The 24,586-nt window shown below is 42.0% G+C and overlaps 1 protein-coding gene across 1 annotated transcript in view; it reads left to right on the plus strand.

Annotated features, from left to right (window-relative positions):
- The first annotated feature begins 5,064 nt into the window (after positions 1–5,064).
- Positions 5,065–24,586, plus strand: part of LOC118393877 (disintegrin and metalloproteinase domain-containing protein 10-like) — a 97,161-nt gene continuing 77,639 nt past the window's right edge. The window contains exon 1 of the mRNA XM_052462284.1: positions 5,065–5,221. Within this exon, the coding sequence (XP_052318244.1) occupies positions 5,158–5,221 (64 nt within the window). The 5' untranslated portion in view covers positions 5,065–5,157. The remainder of the gene's footprint in view (positions 5,222–24,586) is intronic.

The raw sequence follows: 24,586 nt of genomic DNA on the forward strand, positions 1-24,586 counted from the left end.
TGAACCAAAGATGCGCGAGCGAAGGCCGAGGCAACTCACTCACAGTCACACACTTAGAAGCCGAGGAGAGAGAGTAAGGAAGGACAGCTGGAAAAACAACACCTGGAAAATGAGTCGGAAGCTCAGTAGCATTTTAATAATGTAGACAATGTTAGAGCAGTGTAGAATTTGCCAAAACAAAATCTCATATAAAGCTGGTTCTACGCACAACCTACACCGGCACCCAACTGTGAAGCTAGCTGTAGAGGAGCTTCAAGAAACTAGCGGGCCTGCTAGTGATAGTGGTGGAGCCAACTACTCCACACGGGGAGATGTATCCACTCAGTCAAGTAGGCCTACTCCACGACACACAGCAACGCAGTCTTCTATGGACCAGTTTATGCCAATGTCTGTAGCAAAACAAGGCCACATTTATATTGCATTGTCTAAAATGATTGCCACCGATTTCCAGACATTTTCGAATGTGGAGGACAGAGGTTTTAGAAATTATAACAATAGTCTAAATCGAATGAATACAATTCCAAGCCGGAAAACCCTTTCAAAATCACTTGGTCCACAACTTTACGAGAGCACACAGGCGTCAGTGCGGGAAAGAGTCCAAAAAGCTACTGCAGTTTGCCTTACCACTGACTGCTGGACATCAAGGGTAAACACTTCTTACATGTCGGTTACATGTCACTTAATTGAAGATTTTTCGATATCTAGCTGTCTTCTGGACTGCTTTGAGTTCAGCGACAGACACACCTCAGAGAACTGTTGAGAGGAACTGTTTAGAGTGGCCAGGGAATGGCAAGTATATGGAAAAGTGGTATATTGTATTAGCGACAATGCAGCTAACATAACCAAAGCCATGAAAATGTTTAAATGTACCCATCATCCATGTCTTGCCCACACAATCAACCTGATTGTAAGAGATGCTCTGAAGGTGACGGACAAAGTGTGGACAAAGTGAAAGCATCTGTGGAATACTTCCACTGGAGCACAGTAGGTACTGAAAAACTCACGTTTACACAAAGCCAGATGGGGATGCCTGAGCGGAGGCCTAAACCAGACTGCACAACAAGGTGCAATTCAACATTTTATATGTTGAAGCGGTTTCTTGAGTCAAAGGATGCCATCATCTCTACCCTGGCCATTGTCAGGGTAGAGATGTGCACCTGTTGATGCTCTGACCCAAGAGGAAAGGGATGTGGTGGAGGCAGTGTGCAGAGTCCTGGAACCCTTTGGCAGGTCACTGTGGAGATCAGTGGAGAGAGGTACAGTAAGCAGTTATTACTACATCATTATTTAATCCAGTATTATATATGTATATGAGCAGTAGATGAGAATGTAGTATCAGTAGACAAAACATGAACCTGAACTAATAAGTTACTGTTCTCTCTTTTCAGCTATATGACAGCCTGAAAAATGATACTCCTGTGTCAGGGTCTGCAGCGAATCACAGCCAGCCGCTAGAGAGAAGCAAATGTAACCACAGGACATGTGACAGTGTTGATGGACACCCTATGTTCATCACTGGACAGAAAGTTCCACAGAATGGAATATAATCACGTGCTATCAGAAACCACTGCACTTCACCCCAGGTTTAAGAAGTTAGCTTTCAGTGATGCCAGAGCGATTGATGAGGTTCTTCGAAGAATAACCTCAGCAGCAGGGAGGGACAGCCCCAGCAGTCAGCTGGCTCAGGCATCAGGGCAACAGGAATAAGAGGGATCAGATGGAGCAGAAGCACCAGCAGTAGTACCACAAACGTCTGCTGTTTGGATGTTGTTTAACGAAAGAGCAACTGGGGATGCAGCACGAAGGAATCCCTCAGCAGATGCCATTTTATTAATTTTGATTTCACCTTTATTTAATCAGGTAGTCCAGTTGAGAACAAGTTCTCATTTACAACTGCGACCTGGCCAAGATAAAGCAAAGCAGTGCGACAAAAACAACAACACAGAGTTACACATAAACAAACGTACAGTCAATAACACAATAGAAAAATCTATGTACAGAGTGTGCAAATGTAGAAGAGTAGGGAGGTGTCACGCCCTGGCCATAGAGAGGCTTTTATTCTCTATTCTGGTTAGGCCAGGGTGTGACTAAGGGTGGGCATTCTAGTTTCTTTATTTCTATGTTCTCTATTTCTTTGTGTTTGGCCGGGTGTGGTTCACAATCAGAGGCAGCTGTCTATTGTTGTCTGATTGAGAACCATACTTAGGTAGCTCTTTTTCCATCTGTCTTTTTGGGAAGTAGACTTTGTTTAGGGCAGATAGCCTTTGAGGAGCATGGTTTGTGTTTGTAGTGTTATTTGTTTTGTTCTGCGTCGTTTTGATTAATAAACGAAAATGTACACTCACCACTCTGCACCTTGGTCCTCTCCTTTCAACAGCCATGACAGGAGGTAAGGGAATAAATAGGCCATAGAGGTGAAATAATTGCAGATGATGACATGCAAGTAGAGATACTGGGGTGCAAAAGAGCAAGAGGATAAGTAACAATATGGGGATGAGGTAGTTCAGTGTGCTATTTACAGATTGGCTGTGTACAGGTACAGTGATCGTTAAGCTGCTCTGACAGCTGATGCTTAAAGTTGGAGAAGGAGATAAGGCTTCAGTGATTTTTGCAATTCATTCCAGTCATTGACAGCAGAGAACTGGAAGGAAAGGCGGTCAAAGGAATGCCATAATGGAGGTCCGATCCTATTTGGAGGAGCCCCTACAAAGATCTGCAGATCCTCTGAGCTGGTGGAAGAACAAGGCCTCTGTCTTACCCACGGCTTACTGAAGTCATGACAGGGAGACTCTGCATAGCGGCCACATCCGTTCCCTCCTTTCTAAATGCAAATCTCTCAAAAGCAAAATATGGTCAGCGTTGCTGTCTGCTGCTGGTTATAACATGGAAATAAAGAAGAGAGAAAAGAGGGACCAGTTTAATGTTTTAAGTGGGATGCTTCAGTTTTGCACATTGTTATTTATTTTTCTTTGATATGGTGCAATAGTCTATGTTCAGATTATATTTGTTTTGAATTGTTACATTTATATGCACTTTGTTTATATATATATTGAAATGTTACACTTTAAATGCACATGTGTAATAGCATCCTTTTTTACATTAATTTCAATTTGGGATGCTGCAGTTTTGCAAATTTATTTTCTTTATGGTGCAATATTATATTATGCTGTTCAGATTGTATTCGTTTTGAATGGTTAGATTTATATGCACTTTGTTTATATACATTGAGAAGTTATACTTTAAATGCAAATTTTTAATCGCATAATTTTTCATAACATGGTTAAGGTAGAGTATGATTTAATTAGAATTGTTTTAACACCAACCATAGTCAAACTATCGCAAACTGTTTGACTTTAAAAAATACAAAACATATTTTTTTAAAGAGCCGTTTTGGTGAGCTGAGCCGAACGAGCCGGCTCACTGAAAGAGCCGGGAATGCCGTCACTACAAGAACATTAATATGACTAAACAGTGGTGCTAACGGCACATGTTTAATTCTTGATCTGTTTGACTCAGAGCGTTGAAATGTGGTACACATGCTCAGGGATGTGAGTCTAGCTAACCCACATGATATCTCAGACACCACTTGCCCTATTTTGACGAAACTTGGATTAACGATGCGTCTTGCCTTAGACATCTGGCATTTACAAAATTATACCGATTGGCCCAATGCAGGAGTTTATAGTAATTAACTGAATTGTGTTAGTCACACACTATCTCAATTGGCCCATGGGGGGCGCATCATTCATGCGAATGACATTTACTGTTTCCTTGTTAATTTATTTTCATTTTTATATGAATAGAATTCTAATGGCTGAAGTAATACCTTCACAAAATGTGTGTGCGTGCGTGCACAGGGAAGGAAGAGGTGCGTGGGTCTTCATCACCTTGTATCTGGTAGCAGCAGCAGACTGACAAGTTGAGGTTTCCAGTTCAGTCAGTGTAGTGGCTTTTTTTTAGCCACACAGTGGCAGAAGCTACACAGTGAAAAGATCAACGCTGTATGTCTGATGTACAGTATGTCGATGGGAAATAAGAGACGCATTTTTTGCAGTCAATAGTTGGTGTTACAAGGAGTGTGTTTTCGCTAACCCTTTCCCAACCGTATCCTTAACCTAATTATTCTAACCTGCTACGTTAATTCTCCTAACCTGCTGTGTAAGTTCTCCTAACCTGTTACAAAACAGTCACCTCTGGTTGTAGATGTATGGAAGTGGTTGTTTTTAGGGAATCTCAACAAAGACGATCAGCACAGAGGCAAATGCAGAGAACAAGCAAGGGCAGGTGTAGGTAGCCAGGACATGTTATGCAGGCACATTCAACAAAGTCACATTGAATTCAACACACAGCTGTCTCTGAGCAGTGCAAATGCATGTGAGGCCACACACCTCTAACGATTTTTCCTTGAATTTTTGAAAATGTTTCCCCCCAATTCATATATACATTGACATTTCACGGTGGAATCTACTGTAGGGATGTACTGTATTCAATACTGAAATCATATTCCATTAAATCAGGGTACAGGGATATTTTTAAAACTCCGTCCAAGACAAATGCATTATTGTCAATACATGATATTGTATTATACAAAGCCATGAGTGCATGGAAATCCGTTCCATCTTATATAGCGCAAGTGAACAGCAAACCTGGTTTCAAAAAACAAAGCTACACCTCACAGGACTACGCCTCTCCCCCACGTGACCTACTTGTTGCTTGAATGTACTAACATGTATGTGCAACTGATAGCTGCACACACACAAAACATGTTAATGTTTTTAAATGTATGCAAATTGTCAAGTATTTTGTCTGTAATTTCTCTTTCGTTATATGTCGAAAGACTAGCTGTCGCCACTGGCGTTGTCTAATGGGATCCTAATAAATAAATACAATTAATTTGTAGGCTAACTTGATATTGAAAAGTGGTTTGGCTTGTCGCTGTTGAATTTATTATACTTTAATTGTTTTCAACAAATATAAGCGGCCCTATCAAATAAAAGTAAACAGGTTTTGTTGCGCTAGTGAGGTAGGAGGGACTAGTGCTTGCCTGCGCTTGACGTCAGGCGGTTGTGAAGGTACTGCCATAAACAGAGCGCAGACTGCGCCTTTAAGAAGTGCAAATCGAAACAGTAAAGCATTCGCGGTGTCAATGTACTAACAATGAATTTAATCGATGTGGTCTTGATTCAATTCTTGCTGTTTAATGGCATGTGGACCATTAAAGGTAAGTTTGGGCATTCTGATTCATACAGAAAGAAAAGTGTTTCATCGCTAGCTAGCTCGCTAATCGGATTGAGGAAATGGTAGCGAGCGAGCTAGGCTAGCAGCGTTAACGTTACCTAGCTGGGAGGGGTCCAGCTCCAGTTTTTTTTATTTAAATTTATGGTTCCGCTAGGACTCTATCGAGAGCCTACGAAAGGTCCACCGAAGTGAAATAAGAATGTAACTGTGATGGATAATTTTCTTAAGACATTTTCAACTATATAGAATGTAATGTTTACTAAAAGTTGTATATAGTATCAACATACTAGTCCTCATCACTGCAGTTTCAGTCACGCACTGTTAGTTCTGAGAGTCTAGTAATGTTACAGTGGTTCCCAAACGTGAAATGGGTTACCCTGAGACAGTGATCTTATCAAACAAATTAAGAACTTTTTTTGTCTTCAACTGGGTTTAGAATACAACTTGTTTGTGTCGACTAAGACCTCTTACGCTATTAGAATGCACTTTCATAGTTCTGGACATCCGGCAGAATTTTCTATTCATTTTGACAGAAATGAAAAGGCTAATCACACAATGTGACACTGTAAATTACAATTGTCATTCTCATGATATGCCCACTCGCTGACTTCTTTTCTTTTTGTATTTTACACAGCCTAGCTAGATATCTATGGCTCTGATGCAAACATTACTTGATTTATATGGTAGGCTACATGTAGTTAGTGATCTGTATTTACATCATTCTAATCTGATTTGAATTCATTCAGCACTCAGACCTCCTGAAAACATGACACATATAGACAGGATGTCCCCTGTGATGTAGTAGCGTGCATTAGAATAGACTTTTACTGACCCATGTAGGCTATTTCATAAACATGGCATCAAATGTTTGACCTCATTATTCTTTGCCCTTTTAAGGTCCCACTCCATCTGTTTTGTTTTTTTACCTGCTCTGATGGTCTGTTTTTTTCGTGTGTGTGAACACAAAGTGAGTAATTGATCTGCCTGAAGCTGCTGTGGGCCTTGTGTTGCCCTGAGCATTGAGCTCCCCTGCAATTCCTAACTGGTGTCCTGTTTGTTTGTTCAACGATGGAAACAGAAACATTCCACTGCAGATGAAGTGTTTCAGAGATGGCAAGGGCTGCTTAAATTATCAGGACTTGGATTTCATTTGCTCCTCATAAATTGTTATTGTGTTGTTAAATCCCCATATTGAAATTACTGGTGCATAATTTATCATCCTAATTAATTATTTTGTTTGATTCCACTTGAACTCTCATTCGCTGATAAAGTAGAATGAACCATGTTTCATGGCTCTCCTTGGTGAGCTAATATTCCCACTCATTTGCATTAATCATGGGTGTTTGTTGACTTATGTTATTCATGATGGCCAAGTTTGAGCCTTTCATTTTCCTATTTGTCTTTTAGTACAGTAATGACTCCAATCCATACAACGGACTGGGACATGCGCTCATTCGAATACTGTAAAAGTACATCCTTTCCCCCTGTCTTCAACTGTCCTTATGGTGATGACTCTTCTCATGTGTTTTGATTCGTTGAATCAACTCAATGTTACGCCATATTGGTTTTACCTACCCTACCGTGTCTGATCACGGTTCATTTGAAGGGTGTAAAGAATAATGCTTTAAACAATCCCTTCAGCATCGAATTGGTTCACCCAATGTTATGTTGGATCAGATAGTCATTTTGATGTCAGGGCTGTCAGACTAATGGCAGAACTAAACAGAGCAGCAGCAGAGCTGTGTGTGAGGCACATGTTCCCTGGTGTGTCCTTAAGAGTGTGTGAATGGAGAGGATGCCGCCTAGAGTCTGTGATGGTTCACCATGATGTTTGCTTTCTGTGGAAAAGAGGATATGACCCAGACCCAGCACTGCCTTCTGTGACTGGAAATCAAATGTTTACTGAGGAAACGGTTCTCCTAAGAGGACCATGACAATGTTCTTTCATAAACTAAGAAGATAAGCCCACCAATGTCCACTCCAAACGCAATTTTAAAAGCACAGATTTGTGTTCAAAGGGAGAGTTTGGGATTAAATTGGTCACCACTATAGCAATTAATGTCCTCTAGGCTTAGGCTATATGCTCAGAGCCTCCGATCATTGTACACTGTGTGTACAGAACATTAGGAACACCCTCCTAATATTGAGTTGCATGGACTCTATAAGGTGTCGAAGGCATTCCACAGGGATGCTTCCCACAGTTGTCAAGTTGACTGGAAGGCCTTTGGGTGGTGGACCATTCTTGATACACACGGGAAACGGTTGAGGATGAAAAACCCTTGACACATTCAAACCGGTGTGCCTGCACCTACTGCCATACCCCGCTCAAAGGCACTTAAATCCCTCTGAATGGTACACAATCCTCCTCCCCTTCATCTACACTGATTGAAGTGGATTTAACAAGTGACATCAATAAGGGATTATAGCGTTCACCAAGATTCACCTGGTCATTCTATGTCATGTAAAGAGCATGTGTTCCTAATGTTTTGTACACTGTGTATAATCTTATACATTTTACTGGAAAGGCAAATTGTTATCTATAATTCAATGCCACATGCAAATTAATAATGAATGTGACATGTTGTCCTAAAACTATAGGCTTGATTCATTACTTACTTACTGACTTTATTGTCCCCATGGGGGAATTTTGTTGCAGTGTCATGTACACATTTAAATCATGGGTGGATATTAATGATTTGTTAGGGTTTGTGGTAACAGATTCTTTCCTTTTGACTCAAATATGTTTCCAGGGTTGGAAGTTAATTATTCATAGAGGGAAAGAAGGAGATCTGGCTAATCTGTTCTTGTTGAGAGAAACATTTTTAGCTGGTACTGATCCAAAAGCCATAATTTCTAAGGAGGAAGTAGAGTAGGCAACCATGTTAATTGACTAGGAACATCCCTATGTTCCAACGGATCATATTTTCTTCACTTGTTGAGATGCAGTCTTTTCACTAGCGCTGTGGCACTACACACACCGGCTTCATTATCTCCCATTCTGCTGTTTCACACAGACATTATATGGGGCGTGTGACTTCCCCTGACATTTGAATGTATTGGACAGCATTTGCCAAGAGGAGATAAGATGTCAGCAAGACTCCGAGAGAGACTGCCGAAAGGCCTTGCTTGTATGTGGAGAATAACAGTGTTTTGGAGCCATCAGGCGTTGCACTGAGTCCTGTGCTTTGGTAATGCACAGTGGCTTGTTAGGGAGTCATAGCAAAGCCTTTCAGAATGTGGGGTTGTGGGAAAAATATGTCATCCTGGATTATATTTCCCCTCACATGTCCAAAGAACTTCAATGAGTTTCCACAATTGACATTGTTATACACTGCTCAAAAAAAATAAAGGGAACGCTAAAATAACACATCCTAGATCTGAATGAATGAAATATACTTATTAAAATACTTTTTTCTTTACATAGTTGAATGTGCTGACAAAAAAATCACACACAAATTATCAATGGAAATCAAATGTATCAACTCATTGAGGTCTGGATTTGGAGTCACTCAAAATTAAAGTGGAAAACCACACTACAGGCCGATCCAACTTTGATGTAATGTCCTTAAAACATGTCCAAATGAGGCTCAGCAGTCTGTGTGGCCTCCACGTGCCTGTATGACCTCCCTACAATGCCTGGGCATGCTCCTGATGAGGTGACGGATGGTCTCCTGAGGGATCTCCTCCCAGACCTGGACTAAAGCATCCGCCAACTCTTGGACAGTCTGTGGTGCAAGGGAATGAGACATGATGTCCCAGATGTGCTCAATTGGATTCAGGTCTGGGGAACGGGCGGGACAGTCCATAGCATCAATGCCTTCCTCTTGCAGGAACTGCTGACACACTCCAGCCACATGAGGTCTAGCATTGTCTTGCATTAGGAGGAACCCAGGGCCAACCGCACCAGCATATGGTCTCACAAGGGGTCTGAGGATCTCATCTCGGTACCTAATGGCAGTCAGGCTACCTCTGGCGAGCACATGGACGGCTGTGCAGCCCCCCAAATAAATTCCACACCATGACTGACCCACCGCCAAACCGGTCATGCTTTAGGATGTTTCAGGTAGCAGAACGTTCTCCACGGTGTCTCCAGACTCTGTCGCGTGCTCAGTGTGAACCTGCTTTCATCTGTGAAGAGCACAGGGCGCCAGTGGCAAATTTGCCAATCTTGGTGTTCTCTGGCAAATGCCAAACGTCCTGCACGGTGTTGGGCTGTAAGCACAACCCCCACCTGTGGACGTCAGGCCCTCATTTACCACCCTCATGGAGTCTATTTCTGACCGTTTGAGCAGACACATGCACATTTGTGGCCTGCTGGAAGTCATTTTGCAGGGCTCTGGCAGTGCTCCTCCTGCTCCTCCTTGCACAAAGGCGGAGGTAGCGGTTCTGCTGCTGGGTTGTTGCCCTCCTACGGCCTCCTCCACGTCTCCTGATGTACTGGCCTGTCTCCTGGTAGCGCCTCCATGCTCTGCACACTATGCTGACAGACACAGCAAACCTTCTTGCCACAGCTCGCATTGATGTTCCATCCTGGATGAGCTACACTTCCTGAGCCACTTGTGTGGTTTGTAGACTCCGTCTCATGCTACCACTCGAGTGAAAGCACCGCCAGCATTCAAAAGTGACCAAAACATCAGCCTTGGAAGCATAGGAACTGAGAAGTGGTCTGGTCACCACCTGCAGAACCACTCCTTTATTGGGGGTGTCTTGCTAATTGCCTATAATTTCCACCTGTTGTCTATTCCATTTGCACAACAGCATGTGACATTTATTGTCAATCAGTGTTGCTTCCTAAGTGGACAGTTTGATTTCACAGAAGTGATTGACTTGGAGTTACATTGTGTTGTTTAAGTGTTCCTTTTATTTTTTTGAGCAGTGTATAAACACTTAATATTGTATTTTGTTAGTTTGAAGCATGCAGAGCAGCATTCTAGTATATTCACACTCACAAAGGCAAATATTGACCATATTCAAGATGTGCAATGTCAGTGTCAGAAATACATGGGGTCAGAGGGGCTTTGTGCCCCAAGTTTTTCCATATTTGCCCTTGAATGCTCTTGACAGAGAAGGCTGCCCCAATCATTTCCAAAACAAGTCAACAGGGGCAAAATATGCCTAATTTTGGATCTTGTTTTCTCCTCCATTGGTATCACACTTCATACAGTATGTGTCCACAAAGGATTGTCCTTGACTCATCCAATCAGATAAAGTGCACTCTGCTGGCAACTATCTCTTTCCCCCCCAGCACTCCCCCATCTCACCCTCTTTGTTGTCAACATTCTTATTTTCGGTGCATTTTCCAAGTTTGTGAAAATGCTAGTGTTCTTGTCTGGTGTATTGTCAACCAAGGTCAGAGATTACTTAATTGGATTCCCCCTGTTCAAGGGCATCCTTTCCATGTTTCCGGTGTAGCCTAATGTTCAGGCTATAAACAAACAGGCCCCATGTACGAAATTCAGGGAAGTTTGTCTAGTGGTGACGTAGTATTGATACTAGAGGTCGACCGATCGGAATGGCCGATTTTTAATTAGGGACGATTTCAAGTTTTCATAACAATAGGAAATTGGAAATTTTGGGCACCGATTTACGATTATTTAAAAATATATATATATATATATTTTTTTTATACCTTTTTAACTAGGCAAGTCAGTTAAGAACACATTCTTATTTTCAATGACTGCCTAGGAACTGTGGGTTAACTGCCTTGTTCAGGGGCGGAACGACAGATTTTCACCTTTGAAACCCCTGAGCTGACATCTTGCAACCGCACAGTTAACTAGTCCAACGCTCTAACCATCGCACTCCACGAGTAGCCTGCCTGTTACACGAATGCAGTAGAAGCCAAGGTAAATTGCTAGCTAACATTAAACTTATGTTATAAAAAAACAACCATAATCACTAGTTATAACTACTAATCCAATTTAGCAGGCAATATTAACCAGGTGAAATTGTGTCATTTCTCTTGCGTTCAGTTCATTGCATGCAGAGTCAGGGTATATGCAACAGTTTGGGCTGCCTGGCTCATTGCGAACGAATTTGCCAGAATTTTACGTAATTATGACATACATTGAAGGTTGTGCAATGTAACAAGGATATTTAGACTTAGGGATGCCACCTGTTAGATAAAATACCGAATGGTTCCGTATTTCACTGAAATAATAAACTTTTTGTTTTTTAAATGATAGTTTCCAGATTCGATCATATTAATTACCAGAGGCTCGTATTTCTGTGTGTTATTATGTTAGAATTAAGTCTGATTTGATAGAGCAGTCTGACTGAGCAGCACCAGGCCCGTAGTCATTCATTCACACAGCACTTTTGTGCGTTTTGCCAGCAGCTCTTCGCAAGCACAGCGCTGTTTATGACTTCAAGCCAATCAGCCTAATGGCTGGTGTAACCAATGTGAAATTACTAGCTAGTTAGCTGGGTGTGCACTAATACGGTTTCAAACGTCACTCGCTTTTAGATTTGGAGTAGTTATTCCCCTTGCGCTGCAAGGACTGCCGGCTTTTGTGGAGCGATGGGTAACGATGCTTTGAGTGTGGCTGTTGTCGATGTGTTCCTGGTTCGAGCCCAGGTAGGGGCGAGGAGGGGGATGGAAGCTATACTGTTACACTGGCAATACTATAGTGCCTATAAGAACATCCAATAGTCCAAGGTGTATGAAATACAAATGGTATAGAGAGAGAAATAGTCCTATAAATACTAAATTAACTACAACCTAAAACCTCTTACCTTGGAATATTGAAGTCTTATGTTAAAAGGAACCACCAACTTTCATATGTTCTCATGTTCTGAGCAAGGAACTTAAACGTTAGCTTTTTTACATGGCACATTTCTTACATGGCACATATGACTTTCTTCTCCAACACTTAGTTTTTGCATTATTTAAACCAAATTGAACATGTTTCATTATTCATTTGAGGCTAAATTGATTTTATTGATGTTTTATATTAAGTGTTAATTCAGTATTGTTGTAATTGTCATTATTACAAATAAAAAAAATAGGCAGATTTAATCGGTATCGGCTTTTTTGGTCCTCCAATAATCTGTATCGCTATCGACGCTAAGGCAATACATTTCTTCACCTTAGGAGGAAATGTGACAATCGTTTTTTTGCTTCTCTAATTGAAGTCTCTGAATACGCCATGATTAACCCACAGCTGCATTTAATCATACTCTTACTGTAGTGCGTGTAGGGTTGGAACTTTTAATTAAGACACTCCCGCCCTCAGCTGGTTGTAGTGCGTGTGTGTGTGTGTGTGGTGCTACAGTAGTGTAAACACCGTGACATGATGGGCTGAGCTGTTTCCGTTTTGTTCCATCCCAGGGTGAGCAGACAGAGTAGGGTGTGTATCACCAACATGCACTGTAAGATTAATGGGTCGTGACAGGAAATGGGTGCGTTGCTGTGTGTGTGTTTGAAAGGTTGAAAAACACAGAGAAATCCAATTGTATTGGTCACATACACTCGCAATAACATCTGCTAACCATGTGTATCGACATGCATATGCTTCTAGATCTGACAGCGCAACAGATATCTAACAAATTCCACAACCTAATACACACAATCTAGTAAAGGAATGGGATGAGAATATATAAAATAGATATGTATATCATTATGTTAGGAGACTATAACAGTGTTAAGTACCTCAATGGACTGGAAAGGTAATCACTCTACAAACTATCATCACCGTGCCCTTAAAGAAGTCACAAATATTTTGGACACATTAGAAATAGAGGATATTTGGAGACTAAAAAACCCGACCTCGTGAGAGATACATGGAGATTTAATCAAGCTAGTCGTCTTGACTACGTTCTTGTCTCTTTCTCTCTTGCTTCAAAGGTTAGAAACGTTTTAATAAGAGACAGAATGCGATCGGATCATCATCTAATTGGCATTCACATAACTCCTATAGATGTTCTACGTGGGCGGGGATATTGGAAATGTAATCAAAGTATACTGGAGGACAACTTGTTTTTAACTAAGACAAAATAATTTAACTGAATTTTTCCAGTATAATATAGGTTCAGCAAATCCCCTTATTGTTTGGGATACTTTTTTAAATGGACAGTGGGGCAAAAAAGTATTTAGTCAGCCACCAATTGTGCAAGTTCTCCCACTTAAAAAGATGAGGCCTGTAATTTTCAGCATAGGTACACTTCAACTATGACAGACAAAATGGAGAAGAAAAGAAATCCAGAAAATCACATTGTAGGATTTTTAATTCATTTGCAAATTATGGTGGAAAATAAGTATTTATCAGCATATCGATTGCGCAACCAGGGGTGGCAGAAACTCAAACGAGGCTCCCACGCTGAGGTCTGTCCAACGCTGGTCAGACCAAGCTGACTCCACACTCCAAGACTGCTTCCATCACGTGGACTGGGACATGTTTCGTATTGCGTCAGATAAAAATATTGACGAATACGCTGATTCGGTGTGCGAGTTCATTAGAACGTGTGTCGAAGATGTCGTTCCCATAGCAACGATAAAAACCGTGGATTGATGGCAGCATTCGCGTGAAACTGAAAGCGCGAACCACTGCTTTTAATCAGGGCAAGGTGTCTGGCAACATGACCGAATACAAACAGTGCAGCTATTCCCTCCGCAAGGCTATTAAACAAGCTAAGCGTCAGTACAGAGACAAAGTGGAATCTCAATTCAATGGCTCAGACACAAGAGGCATGTGGCAGGGTCTACAGTCAATCACGGACTACAAGAAGAAACCCAGCCTAGTCACGGACCAGGATGTCTTGCTCCCAGGCAGACTAAATAACTGACATGGCCTGCAATGAAAACATGCGGTCTCTCCTTCACTGCAGCCGAGGTGAGTAAGACATTTAAACGTGTTAACCCTCGCAAGGCTGCAGGCCCAGACGGCATCCCCAGCCGCGCCCTCAGAGCATGCGCAGACCAGCTGGCCGGTGTGTTTACGGACATATTCAATCAATCCCTATACCAGTCTGCTGTTCCCACATGCTTCAAGAGGGCCACCATTGTTCCTGTTCCCAAGAAAGCTAAGGTAACTGAGCTAAACGACTACCGCCCGTAGCACTCACTTCCGTCATCATGAAGTGCTTTGAGAGATTAGTCAAGGACCATATCACCTCCACCCTACCTGACACCCTAGACCCACTCCAATTTGCTTACCGCCCAAATAGGTCCACAGACGATGCAATCTCAACCACACTGCACACTGCCCTAACCCACCTGGACAAGAGGAATACCTATGTGAGAATGCTGTTCATCGACTACAGCTCGGCATTCAACACCATAGTACCCTCCAAGCTCGTCATCAAGCTCGAGACCCTGGGTCTCGACCCCGCCCTGTGCAACTGGGTACTGGACTTCCTGACGGGCCGCCCCCAGGTGGTGAGGGTAGGCAACAACATCTCCTCCCCGCTGATCCTCAACACGGGGCCCCACAAGGGTGCGTTCTGAGCCCTCTCCTGTACTCCCTGTTCACCCACGACTGCATGGCCACGCACGCCTCCAACTCAATCATCAAGTTTGCGGACGACACAACAGTGGTAGGCTTGATTACCAACAACGACGAGACGGCCTACAGGGAGGAGGTGAGGGCCCTCGGAGTGTGGTGTCAGGAAAATAACCTCACACTCAACGTCAACAAAACTAAGGAGATGATTGTGGACTTCAGGAAAGAGCAGAGGGAACACCCCCTATCCACATCGATGGAACAGTAGTGGAGAGGGTAGCAATTTTAAGTTCCTCGGCATACACATCACAGACAAACTGAATTGGTCCACTCACACAGACAGCGTCGTGAAGAAGGCGCAGCAGCGCCTCTTCAACCTCAGGAGGCTGAAGAAATTTGGCTTGTCACCAAAAGCACTCACAAACTTCTACAGATGCACAATCGAGAGCATCCTGGCGGGCAGTATCACCGCCTGGTACGGCAACTGCTCCGATCTCAACCGTAAGGCTCTCCAGAGGGTAGTGAGGTCTGCACAACGCATCACCGGGGGCAAACTACCTGCCCTCCAGGACACCTACACCACCCGATGTTACAGGTTGGCCATAAAGATCATCAAGGACATCAACCACCCGAACCACTGCCTGTTCACCCCGCTATCATCCAGAAGGCGAGGTCAGTACAGGTGCATCAAAGCTGGGACCGAGAGACTGAAAAACAGCTTCTATCTCAAGGCCATCAGACTGTTAAACAGCCACCACTAACATTGAGTGGCTGCTGCCAACACACTCATTGACTGACCCAACTCCAGCCACTTTAATAATGGGAATTGATGGGAAATGATGTAAATATATCACTAGCCACTTTAAACAATGCTACCTTATATAATGTTACTTACCCTACATTATTCATCTCATATGCATACGTATATACTGTACTCTATATCATCGACTGCATCCTTATGTAATACATGTATCACTAGCCACTTTAACTATGCCACCTTGTTTACTTTGTCTACATACTCATCTCATATGTATATACTGTACTCGATACCATCTACTGTATGCTGCTCTGTACCATCACTCATTCATATATCCTTATGTACATATTCTTTATCCCCTTACACTGTGTATAAGACAGTAGTTTTGGAATTGTTAGTTAGATTACTTGTTGGTTATCACTGCATTGTCGGAACTAGAAGCACAAGCATTTCGCTACACTCGCATTAACATCTGCTAACCATGTGTATGTGACAAATAACATTTGATTTGATTTGCCCATCGGATTAGTAGCTCCTCAGTGGTCAAAGGCTGCAGCTAGCCACATGGACCAGTGGACATGGCATTGGTCCACACCACAATGCCATGTTTCCACCCCTCAGTCGTCAATGGCTGGATGTCTTGTCAGGGATGTAGGCTCGTGGTTTACCCATCACTCACAGTGTTGTTGTATGGTGCAATAGCAACCAGGAGAACAAGTGGTGGAGCCCTGAGCCCTCTTGCCTGTCAAACAACCTGCCTTTTCCCAGCATGTTAATGTATGTGGAGGGTGAGTCATCATGACCCAAGCTGTTTCCACTTCCTCTGTTCCTGTCAATGGGTTCTATCTGGCTTGTCAAACTTGGCACCTCCGTGAGTGAGGATGAAGACTTCACTGAAATACTATTGACTAAGCCTACAGTATGAAGCCCACATGCACTACTTGTCATTAACTGCTCTGGCAATTTTGGGCTAGCAGGTGCATTCCAGCAATATACAAATAAGGATTAGCCAACATTTTCTCTTGCAAATAGTGTTAGTCCTCCTAGTCCTTTACCCTGCCAACTAATTCAAAGTCAGTGACTACTTGCAACACTATTCAAATGGATTGACTAGGCAAACAAAAATATTGTATTGGCCAGGCATAGGCCTATATTGTTTCTCGATTTGAATATTCCAATATTACATGAACTTTTTGTGGCTGCTAGATAAGGGAGGAAATTATGTTAACAAATTACTTGCTAATTATCCCTGATTATTTTTTTATGTCATGAAAACACTTCCTTATGCAGGCATATTCAGCACTGGGGTCACAGTCCTCACATGCCTCTCCCTTCCTCCGCGCAGTGACCCTACACACATGTGGTGTGATACGGAAAGGAAAGTAAGAGGCATGGCTATGCCATGGTAAGTTGTTTTTTTGTTTTTTGTTTTCAATAGAAAAAATCCATGAATCCACTGGAGTCGTATGTGGTCTGACAGCTGAAGGGACCGTGGTGTGTCTGCCATACTCTATCTCTAACCAACAGCCTCCGAGTTGACCTTTACCCTGTTGATTCAGTTCATCCTGCTGCTGTAGGCTAGACTAGAGTGGGTTTGTGCATAACAGGCTAAATATTTCCCTTTTAGGACAGAGGTTTAACAACTGATAATAAAATGAGTATCGCTTGAAGGCATATCCCCTGAAACTGTACATGTACTAATAGAGGGCAAAAGATGTGCCATTGTCATGAGGTTAAGATATCTTAATTTTTTTTGTAAATGTGAATAAATCTACTTTGTTGCAACATCGGTTCTTGTAAACTGTCAGTGTTGCAATTACTAGGGCTGTGATGATACCAGTATCACAATATTTTCGGGTTAGGGTTGGCAAAAATGAAAACACGACGCAGACAGCTTCTCTGGTCTTTTAACAATCAGCTGTATTTAAGTTGTGTGCTATAGCTTAGAAATTAAATAAATATCACTTTGGATGACAACATAATGATGTTTTGTTTCCAACATTGGGGCCGTTTTCCTAAATAAGTTAAATCCGCTTCATGTTTTGTTTACTTGCCACGGTACTAACGTATCTCCATACTGGTATCATCTCGGCCTGAGCAAATATTAAAACGAGGACTAACCTTGTTCTTTAACCAAACATTTTAATTAACTAAAGGCTGTTTTGCATGAGTGTTGTCCAATATTTAATGTGTATCACTTCTTAGAAATACCAGCCCTTGCCAAATTGAGTCCTGTACAATGAGCTGTCTTTTTAGTCAAATAATTGCATTTCTCTCTTGTCTATTCTGCTTTATTCCACTGGTGTTGCATGTTAATAGGCTGTGTGGGACAATGCATAGGAGATGTCATGCCAATGTATGGGGGGTGATGGAGGCAATCTGAGCATGCTCTTTTGTTTTCATACAAGCTCCTCTGTCTCCTGATTTTGATTAATCTTCTAACCTTGTGAGAACTCACATTAATAAGCCCACCAGCTCATGTGTTTCTGTCCATCACCGTGTGCCACGGTCTAGATTGCCCACTGTCATTAGTCTATTTGTTGGGGGAGGGTGAAGAAAAGTTAGTGTAAATCTGGAAATATTTTCTCCCGGTCTTGTTCATAAACATGTCATGGCAGGCTGGGTGTGACCCTGCTTGTTGAATAGTTTACTCCTACACACTGGGGCCACCATGACAATAGTATGTGTCTGTCTGTGGGACCATTACCCCAGCAGCACTGTATGAGTTCCTTTCTTTAGGTATTTATTTCCAGAGCTGTGAAGCACGGAGTGTCCCCTTCATATCAAACACGGCATTAGCTGATGACCATACATTTCTTAACTTCTTTGGGGTATTGGGTAGCTTGGATGAAAAACGTGCCCAAATTAAGCTGCCTGCTACTCAGCCGTAAAAGCTAGACTATGTATATAATTAGTAGATTTGGATAGAAAACACTCTGAAGTTTCTAGAACTGTTTGAATGATGTCTGAGTATAACAGAACTCATATGGCAGGCAAAAACCTGAGAAAAAAATCCAACCAGGATGTGGGAATTCTGAGGTTTGTAGTTTTTCAACTCAGCCCCCATTGAAGATACAGGGTGATATTAGTTATGTTTCACTTCCCAAGGCTTCCACTAGATGTCAACAGTATTTAGAACCTGTTTTGAGGATTCTACTGTAAAGGAGGGGCTCATAAGAGCTCTTTGAGTGAGTGGTCTGGCAGAGTGCCACAGACTCTGACTGGCTCGCTCACGTGAAAGGTACGTTCCGGTTGGAACATTAATGAAGTTTTATGTTAAACATCCTAAAGATTGATTCCATAATTAGTTTGGCATGTTTCTACGGGCTGTAGCGGAACATTTTGAACTTTTCATCCGACGTTCGGCGCAACCTGAACGCGCTTTTGGATTTGTTTACCAAACGCCCTAACAAAAGAAGATGTTTAACATTTATGGTGGAACTGGGATTCCTGGGAGTGCATTCTGATGATCATCAAAGGTAAGTGAATATTTAAAAATGCTATTTCTGAGTAATGTTGACTACCCAATATGGTGGGTATCTATTTGGCTGCTTTGTTGTCTAAAGGCTGAACTCAGAATATTGCATGGTTTGCTTTCTCCGTAAAGTTTCTTTGAAATCTGACAAGGCGGTTGCATTAACTTCTTATGGCTGCAATCCCATTAACGGGAGCGATATGACAACAGCCAATCAAAGTGTAGGGCGCCATTTTCAAAACATCAAATCTAATAATTAAATCCTCAAACATACATGTATCTCATACCATTTTAAGGCTATTCCTGTTGTTAATCCCACCACAGTGTCCGATTTCAAATATGCTTTACAGCAAAAGCACCACAAACGTTTGTTAGGTCGCCAAACAAAACACATGTATTGTATAATATGAAGTCCTATGAGTGTCATCTGATGAAGATCATCAAATGTTAGTGATTCATTTTATCTCTTTCTGCTTTTTGTGACTCCTCTCTTTGGCTGGAAAAAATGGCTGTGTTTTTCTGTGGCTTGGTGGTGACCTAACATAATCGTTTGTGGTGCTTTCGCTGTAAATCGTTTTTGAAATCAGACACTGTGGCTGGATTAATGCGAATTTGATCTTTAAAATGGTGTAAAATACTTGTATGCTTGAGGAATTTTAATTATGAGATTTTTGTTTTGAAATTGGCGCCCTGTACTTTCACTGGCTGTTGCGGGGGGGGTTCCACTAGCGGAAGGTTAACGGTGTTTTAAAATAGCTTCTCAGGTAGTAGGCTAACACACCAACAGCTGTGAGAATCTCTGAAAGGAACCAGTCATCTCAGCCAATTTCTTTTGAATTTGTCTTTTGTATGGCGACTTCGTAGTCTACTTGCTTATGACGTTATAGACAGGTTGGTTGTTCAGTAACAAAACCAGTGCTGGGTCAACTATGGGGAAAGACAGACCAGCGTTGGCTTAGATTATTAACAGCATGTAAACTATATTTAGTCTCCAAAGTTCATTGAAAACACATTTGCACAATGAGCTTGTTGTCTCTCAAATACAACGTTACAGTTTGTTTGTTAGCTAGCTAGTGAATTTTAGCCATATTAGCATAGATGTGACATCAGTAAAAACACCTCAAAACAAGACATGGTATTAAGATAAAACTTGCTGAAAAGACCACCTATGATTCCCACATGGCAGCTTCTTGTCATTGTTGCTAGCTATCTGGCCATCCAGAATCACAACAACATGGCCTTCTGCCCCATTGAAGCATGCGTATTGTTTTCATGACTGTCAGCTAACCAGTATACAGCCAGCTAGCAGGTGGACTGGTTAAACAGCAACTCATTTGGCTCCTATCCTCAGGTGTGTTTTGACTGTTTGTATCTGACCATTCTTTAAAGCCTTTGTTGACGAGGAGTGGACCAATGATAAGGCTTGGTGGATATGCTGTTCTGTGTGGCGGTGATTCTCGCGCTCCAGCTGTGTGTGTGTGTGTGTGTGTGTAAGCCTGTTTAGCGTGGCTACCGCACTTCGTGGTAGAGTTGAGCCGCTGCCCTGGTGTCACTGTGAGAGCCAGTTCCTCCCTGGCCATGCTCTGTCTTCATTACCCAGAGTTGTGTGGAGGCACACTGCCAGAGCGTGCTCTTTAGCATCTCCGTGTCACAGCGCTTTAATGAAATTGATGGCCTATGTCTAAATCTGAGCCTGTCTTTATGCAGCCGAGTTCTCTCCTCTCAGGATTATGCTTTGCCTCCACAGTTCTCTCCACTGTCACACTTAGCCGTACTCTTGACTTGCAAACTGAGGGCTTCATCAGCAGAGAGCTTGGAGACTGGGTTGATTTGCTCATTTACCAGGCTTGGGACTGTCTGGGAGACATTCATACCTACCTCGGCTCTCGCCAACCTCTTGTTTTAACATTAAGCATTTGTTTTTTCACAAAAGTGGCAACAGCTTACTTTTACTGTATTTTTTTTTTAAATATTTTTTTTTACATATCCCTCCTTTTTAAGGATCATCTTTTTTTCAGCGGTTTATTGATCTAATCTCCTCAGATCTACTTCTAGTCTACAGATGCATTCTGGAGGTAGGAGGAAAATCGAATGTGGATGAAGGATTATTCTCCCCAGATGAAATGGTCTGTTGTCAATGCTCTCCCTTCATAGGAAAGCATTGTTCCTTTGCCACACTGTTGTGCACTTAAAGTGTTTTTGTGTTCATCTAGCAGATGTGATTTATTAATATTTTTTTCCCCTCATTTCTTGAGCCCTTTTCAAATTCAAATGTTTAAACGCTCTCAACTCTGATAGTACACAGCTGTCAGGGAAGAGGCTGTATTTTCCACTTCGGCAGGATCCTAAGAAGACCCTCAGTGTGAATGAAGTGGGATCATTTCCCCACTAATGGGCAGCTCTGGAAACGCCAGACTGGATACACACAGTCTATCCCTACTGTCCGGACTGACTAGTGAGAGGAGCAGTTTGACCATTTGCCCAGTGTTGCCAAGCTGTCTGGGTAGAGGACTATTCTCAGCTAGCATCAGCCAGTATAGTAGACGGTCTCAATAAGGCTCTAACACTGCAACCAGCCAGCATGGTATCAGTCAGCCAACAGCTGAGCTACATATGCGCAGGAGCCAGTGTGCTGTCACTATGGGACTAGCTTTAATTTGAACCTGAAAAAGAACTGAATGAATAAGTGATGGCTGCTTCCATCTTGTGCTGATTGCTAAAAATGTGACCGTTGCATCTAAAAGCTCTTTAAAAGCCTCCTGTTTCTACATTAATGTCCCGTCACTCTCTTGTAATGTAACAGGGTACCACACAGTGACAGACGCCCAGGAGAGAGAGCGTAGTCTCGTGTGGAATTGCGATGCATGTCAGTGTCCCACTCTTAATGAGCAGCGTTTATCCCCTAGTCAGAACTAGATAAGTGGAGAGTTTTATCACAGCCGAGCAGGTGGAAGCAGGGGCCGCGCCGCTGCTGCCTCCGGGAGAGCACTCCATCTAACGCTGCTGATGACTTCAAAGTTTTTAGTGATTTCTCCTTTCTTTACTCTGTGCAGGATTGCTTTGCGCAAACTGTTAAGGAGTTTTCCTCATTCATTTCAACCACAATCACTGTAAGGAGAATTCTAAAGAATTAGAAACATCTAGCTTCTGATCTAGGCTATATGCCTATAGGCTAAACATACACATAGGTAGTACAACTGTTGGAGTGCACCAGGTCTTTGCCATGCCTTATGAGCAACCTTGACAATCTAGAAAGTAAACTCCCTTAGCTCAGTGGTTGATGGCTTTTGGTCTAATGGTATGGTTCACTCTGGAGTAGGGCTGTCCTCGACTTAAAAAAAACCTGTGAGAAATTAACTTGAAATGGGCCATGTTTACTGGTTGCTCAGGAGGTAAAAGAGAAGTCGGATGGGTGGAATAAATGTGACTAGTTGTTGAAAATACTGGAGATCAAGAAAAAGAAGGAGCAAGTGCATGTTAATATGTGCCAAACAGGTGCTGTATAGATGACTATAATTTCTGTGAATGTTTGGAACAATGTAAACAAAATAAATGTGTTTGAGTCATTATTATAATTTTTTTTTAAAGCCTTTATTACAGCAGTCAACTAAATTGGGTCAGCCGTACTCTGGAGTGTGGCGTACTGATGACCAGGTTTTGATAGCAGTCGGTTAGTAATGTTGGTACTCCTCAGCTTTATTGAAAAGTATGTAAGCCTTTTTCATGTCTTAGTCGTGACAGACTTTCAGCATGCTTATAGAGAAGACCACTCAACATGTACTGCACTGACACAAATGATTGGTGGAAATAAATTGATAAGATTGTCAAATCAAATTTTATTGGTCACATACTAGAGGTCGGGGATGATTAATCGTAATGGCCGATTAATTAGGGCCGTTTTCATAACAATCGGAAATCGACATTTTTGGGTGCCGATTTTTGCCGATATTTTTAAAATTATTTGTTTTATTTGTTTTTATATACCTTTTTAACTAGGCAAGTCAGTTAAGAACACATTCTTATTTTCAATGACGGCCTGGGAACGGTGGGTTAACTGCCTTGTTCAGGGGCAGAACGACAGATTTTCACCTTGTCAGCTCGGGGATGCAATCTTGCAACCTTACAGTTAACTAGTCCAACGCTCTAACCACCTGCCTCTCATTGCACTCCACGAGGAGCCTGCCTGTTACGCGAATGCAGTAGAAGCCAAGGTACATTGCTAGCTAGCATTAAACTTACCTTATTAAAAACAATCATAATCACTAGTTATAACTACACATGGTTGATATTACTAGTTTATCTAGCGTGTCCTGCGTTGCATATAATCGATGCAACGCTGGGGGATGATTTAACAAAAGCGCATTTGCGAAAAAAGCACAATCGTTGGACGACTGTACCTAACCATAAACACCAATGCCTTTCTTAAAATCAATACACAGAACTATATATTTTTAAACCGACATAAAATAAAATAAATCCAGGTTAGCAGGCAATATTAACCAGGTGAAATTGTGTCATTTCTCTTGCGTTCATTGCACGCAGAACCAGTGGCTGGCTCATTGTGAACTAATTTGCCAGAATTTTACGTAATTATGACATAACATTGAAGGTTGTGCAATGTAACAAGAATATTTAGACTTAAGGATGCCACATTAGATAAAATACCGAACGGTTCCGTATTTATTTATACCTTTATTTAACCAGGCAAGTCAGTCAAGAACAAATTCTTATTTTCAATGACTGCCTAGGAACAGTGGGTTAACTGCCTGTTCAGGGGCAGAACGACAGTTTTGTACCTTGTCAGCTTGTGGGGTTTGAATTTGCAACCTTCCAGTTACTAGTCCAACGATCTAACCACTAGGCTACCCTGCCGCCCCTGAAATAATAAACGTTTTGTTTTCAAAACGATAGTTTTCGGATTCAACCATATTAATGACCTATGGCTCGTATTTCTGTGTGTTATTATGTTATAATTAAGTCTATGATTTGATGTAGCAGTCTGACTGAGCGGTGGTAGGCAGCAGCAGGCTCGTAAGCATTCATTCAAACAGCACTTTTGTGCGTTTTGCCAGCAGCTCTTCGCAAGCACAGCGCTGTTTATGACTTCAAGCCTATCAACCTAATGGCTGGTGTAACCGATGTGAAATGGCTAGCTAGGTAGCTGGGTGTGAGCTAATAGTGTTTCAAACATCACTCGCTCTGAGACTTGGAGTAGTTATTCCCCTTCCTCTGCAAGGGCCGCAGCTTTTGTGGAGCGATTTGTAACGCTGCTTCGAGTGTGGCTGTTGTCGATGTGTTCCTGGTTCGAGCCCAGGTAGGGGCGAGGAGAGGGACGGAAGCTATACTGTTACACTGGCAATACTAAAGTGCCTATAAGAACTAGAGGTCGACCGATTATGATTTTTTTCAACGCCGATACCGATTTATTGGCGGACCAAAAAAGCATATACCGATTAATCGGACATTTTTTTTTTATTACAACAATACTGAATGAACACTTATTTTAACTTAATGTAATACATCAATGAAATCAATTTAGCCTCAAGTAAATAATGAAACATGTTCAATTTGGTTTAAATAATGAAAAAACTAAGTGTTGGAGAAGAAAGTAAAAGTGCAATATGTGCTATGTAAGAAAGCTAACATTTTAGTTCCTTGCTCAGAACATGAGAACAT

Source organism: Oncorhynchus keta, chromosome 14 (assembly GCF_023373465.1).
Source record: "Oncorhynchus keta strain PuntledgeMale-10-30-2019 chromosome 14, Oket_V2, whole genome shotgun sequence".
Taxonomy (NCBI): Eukaryota; Metazoa; Chordata; class Actinopteri; order Salmoniformes; family Salmonidae; genus Oncorhynchus; species Oncorhynchus keta.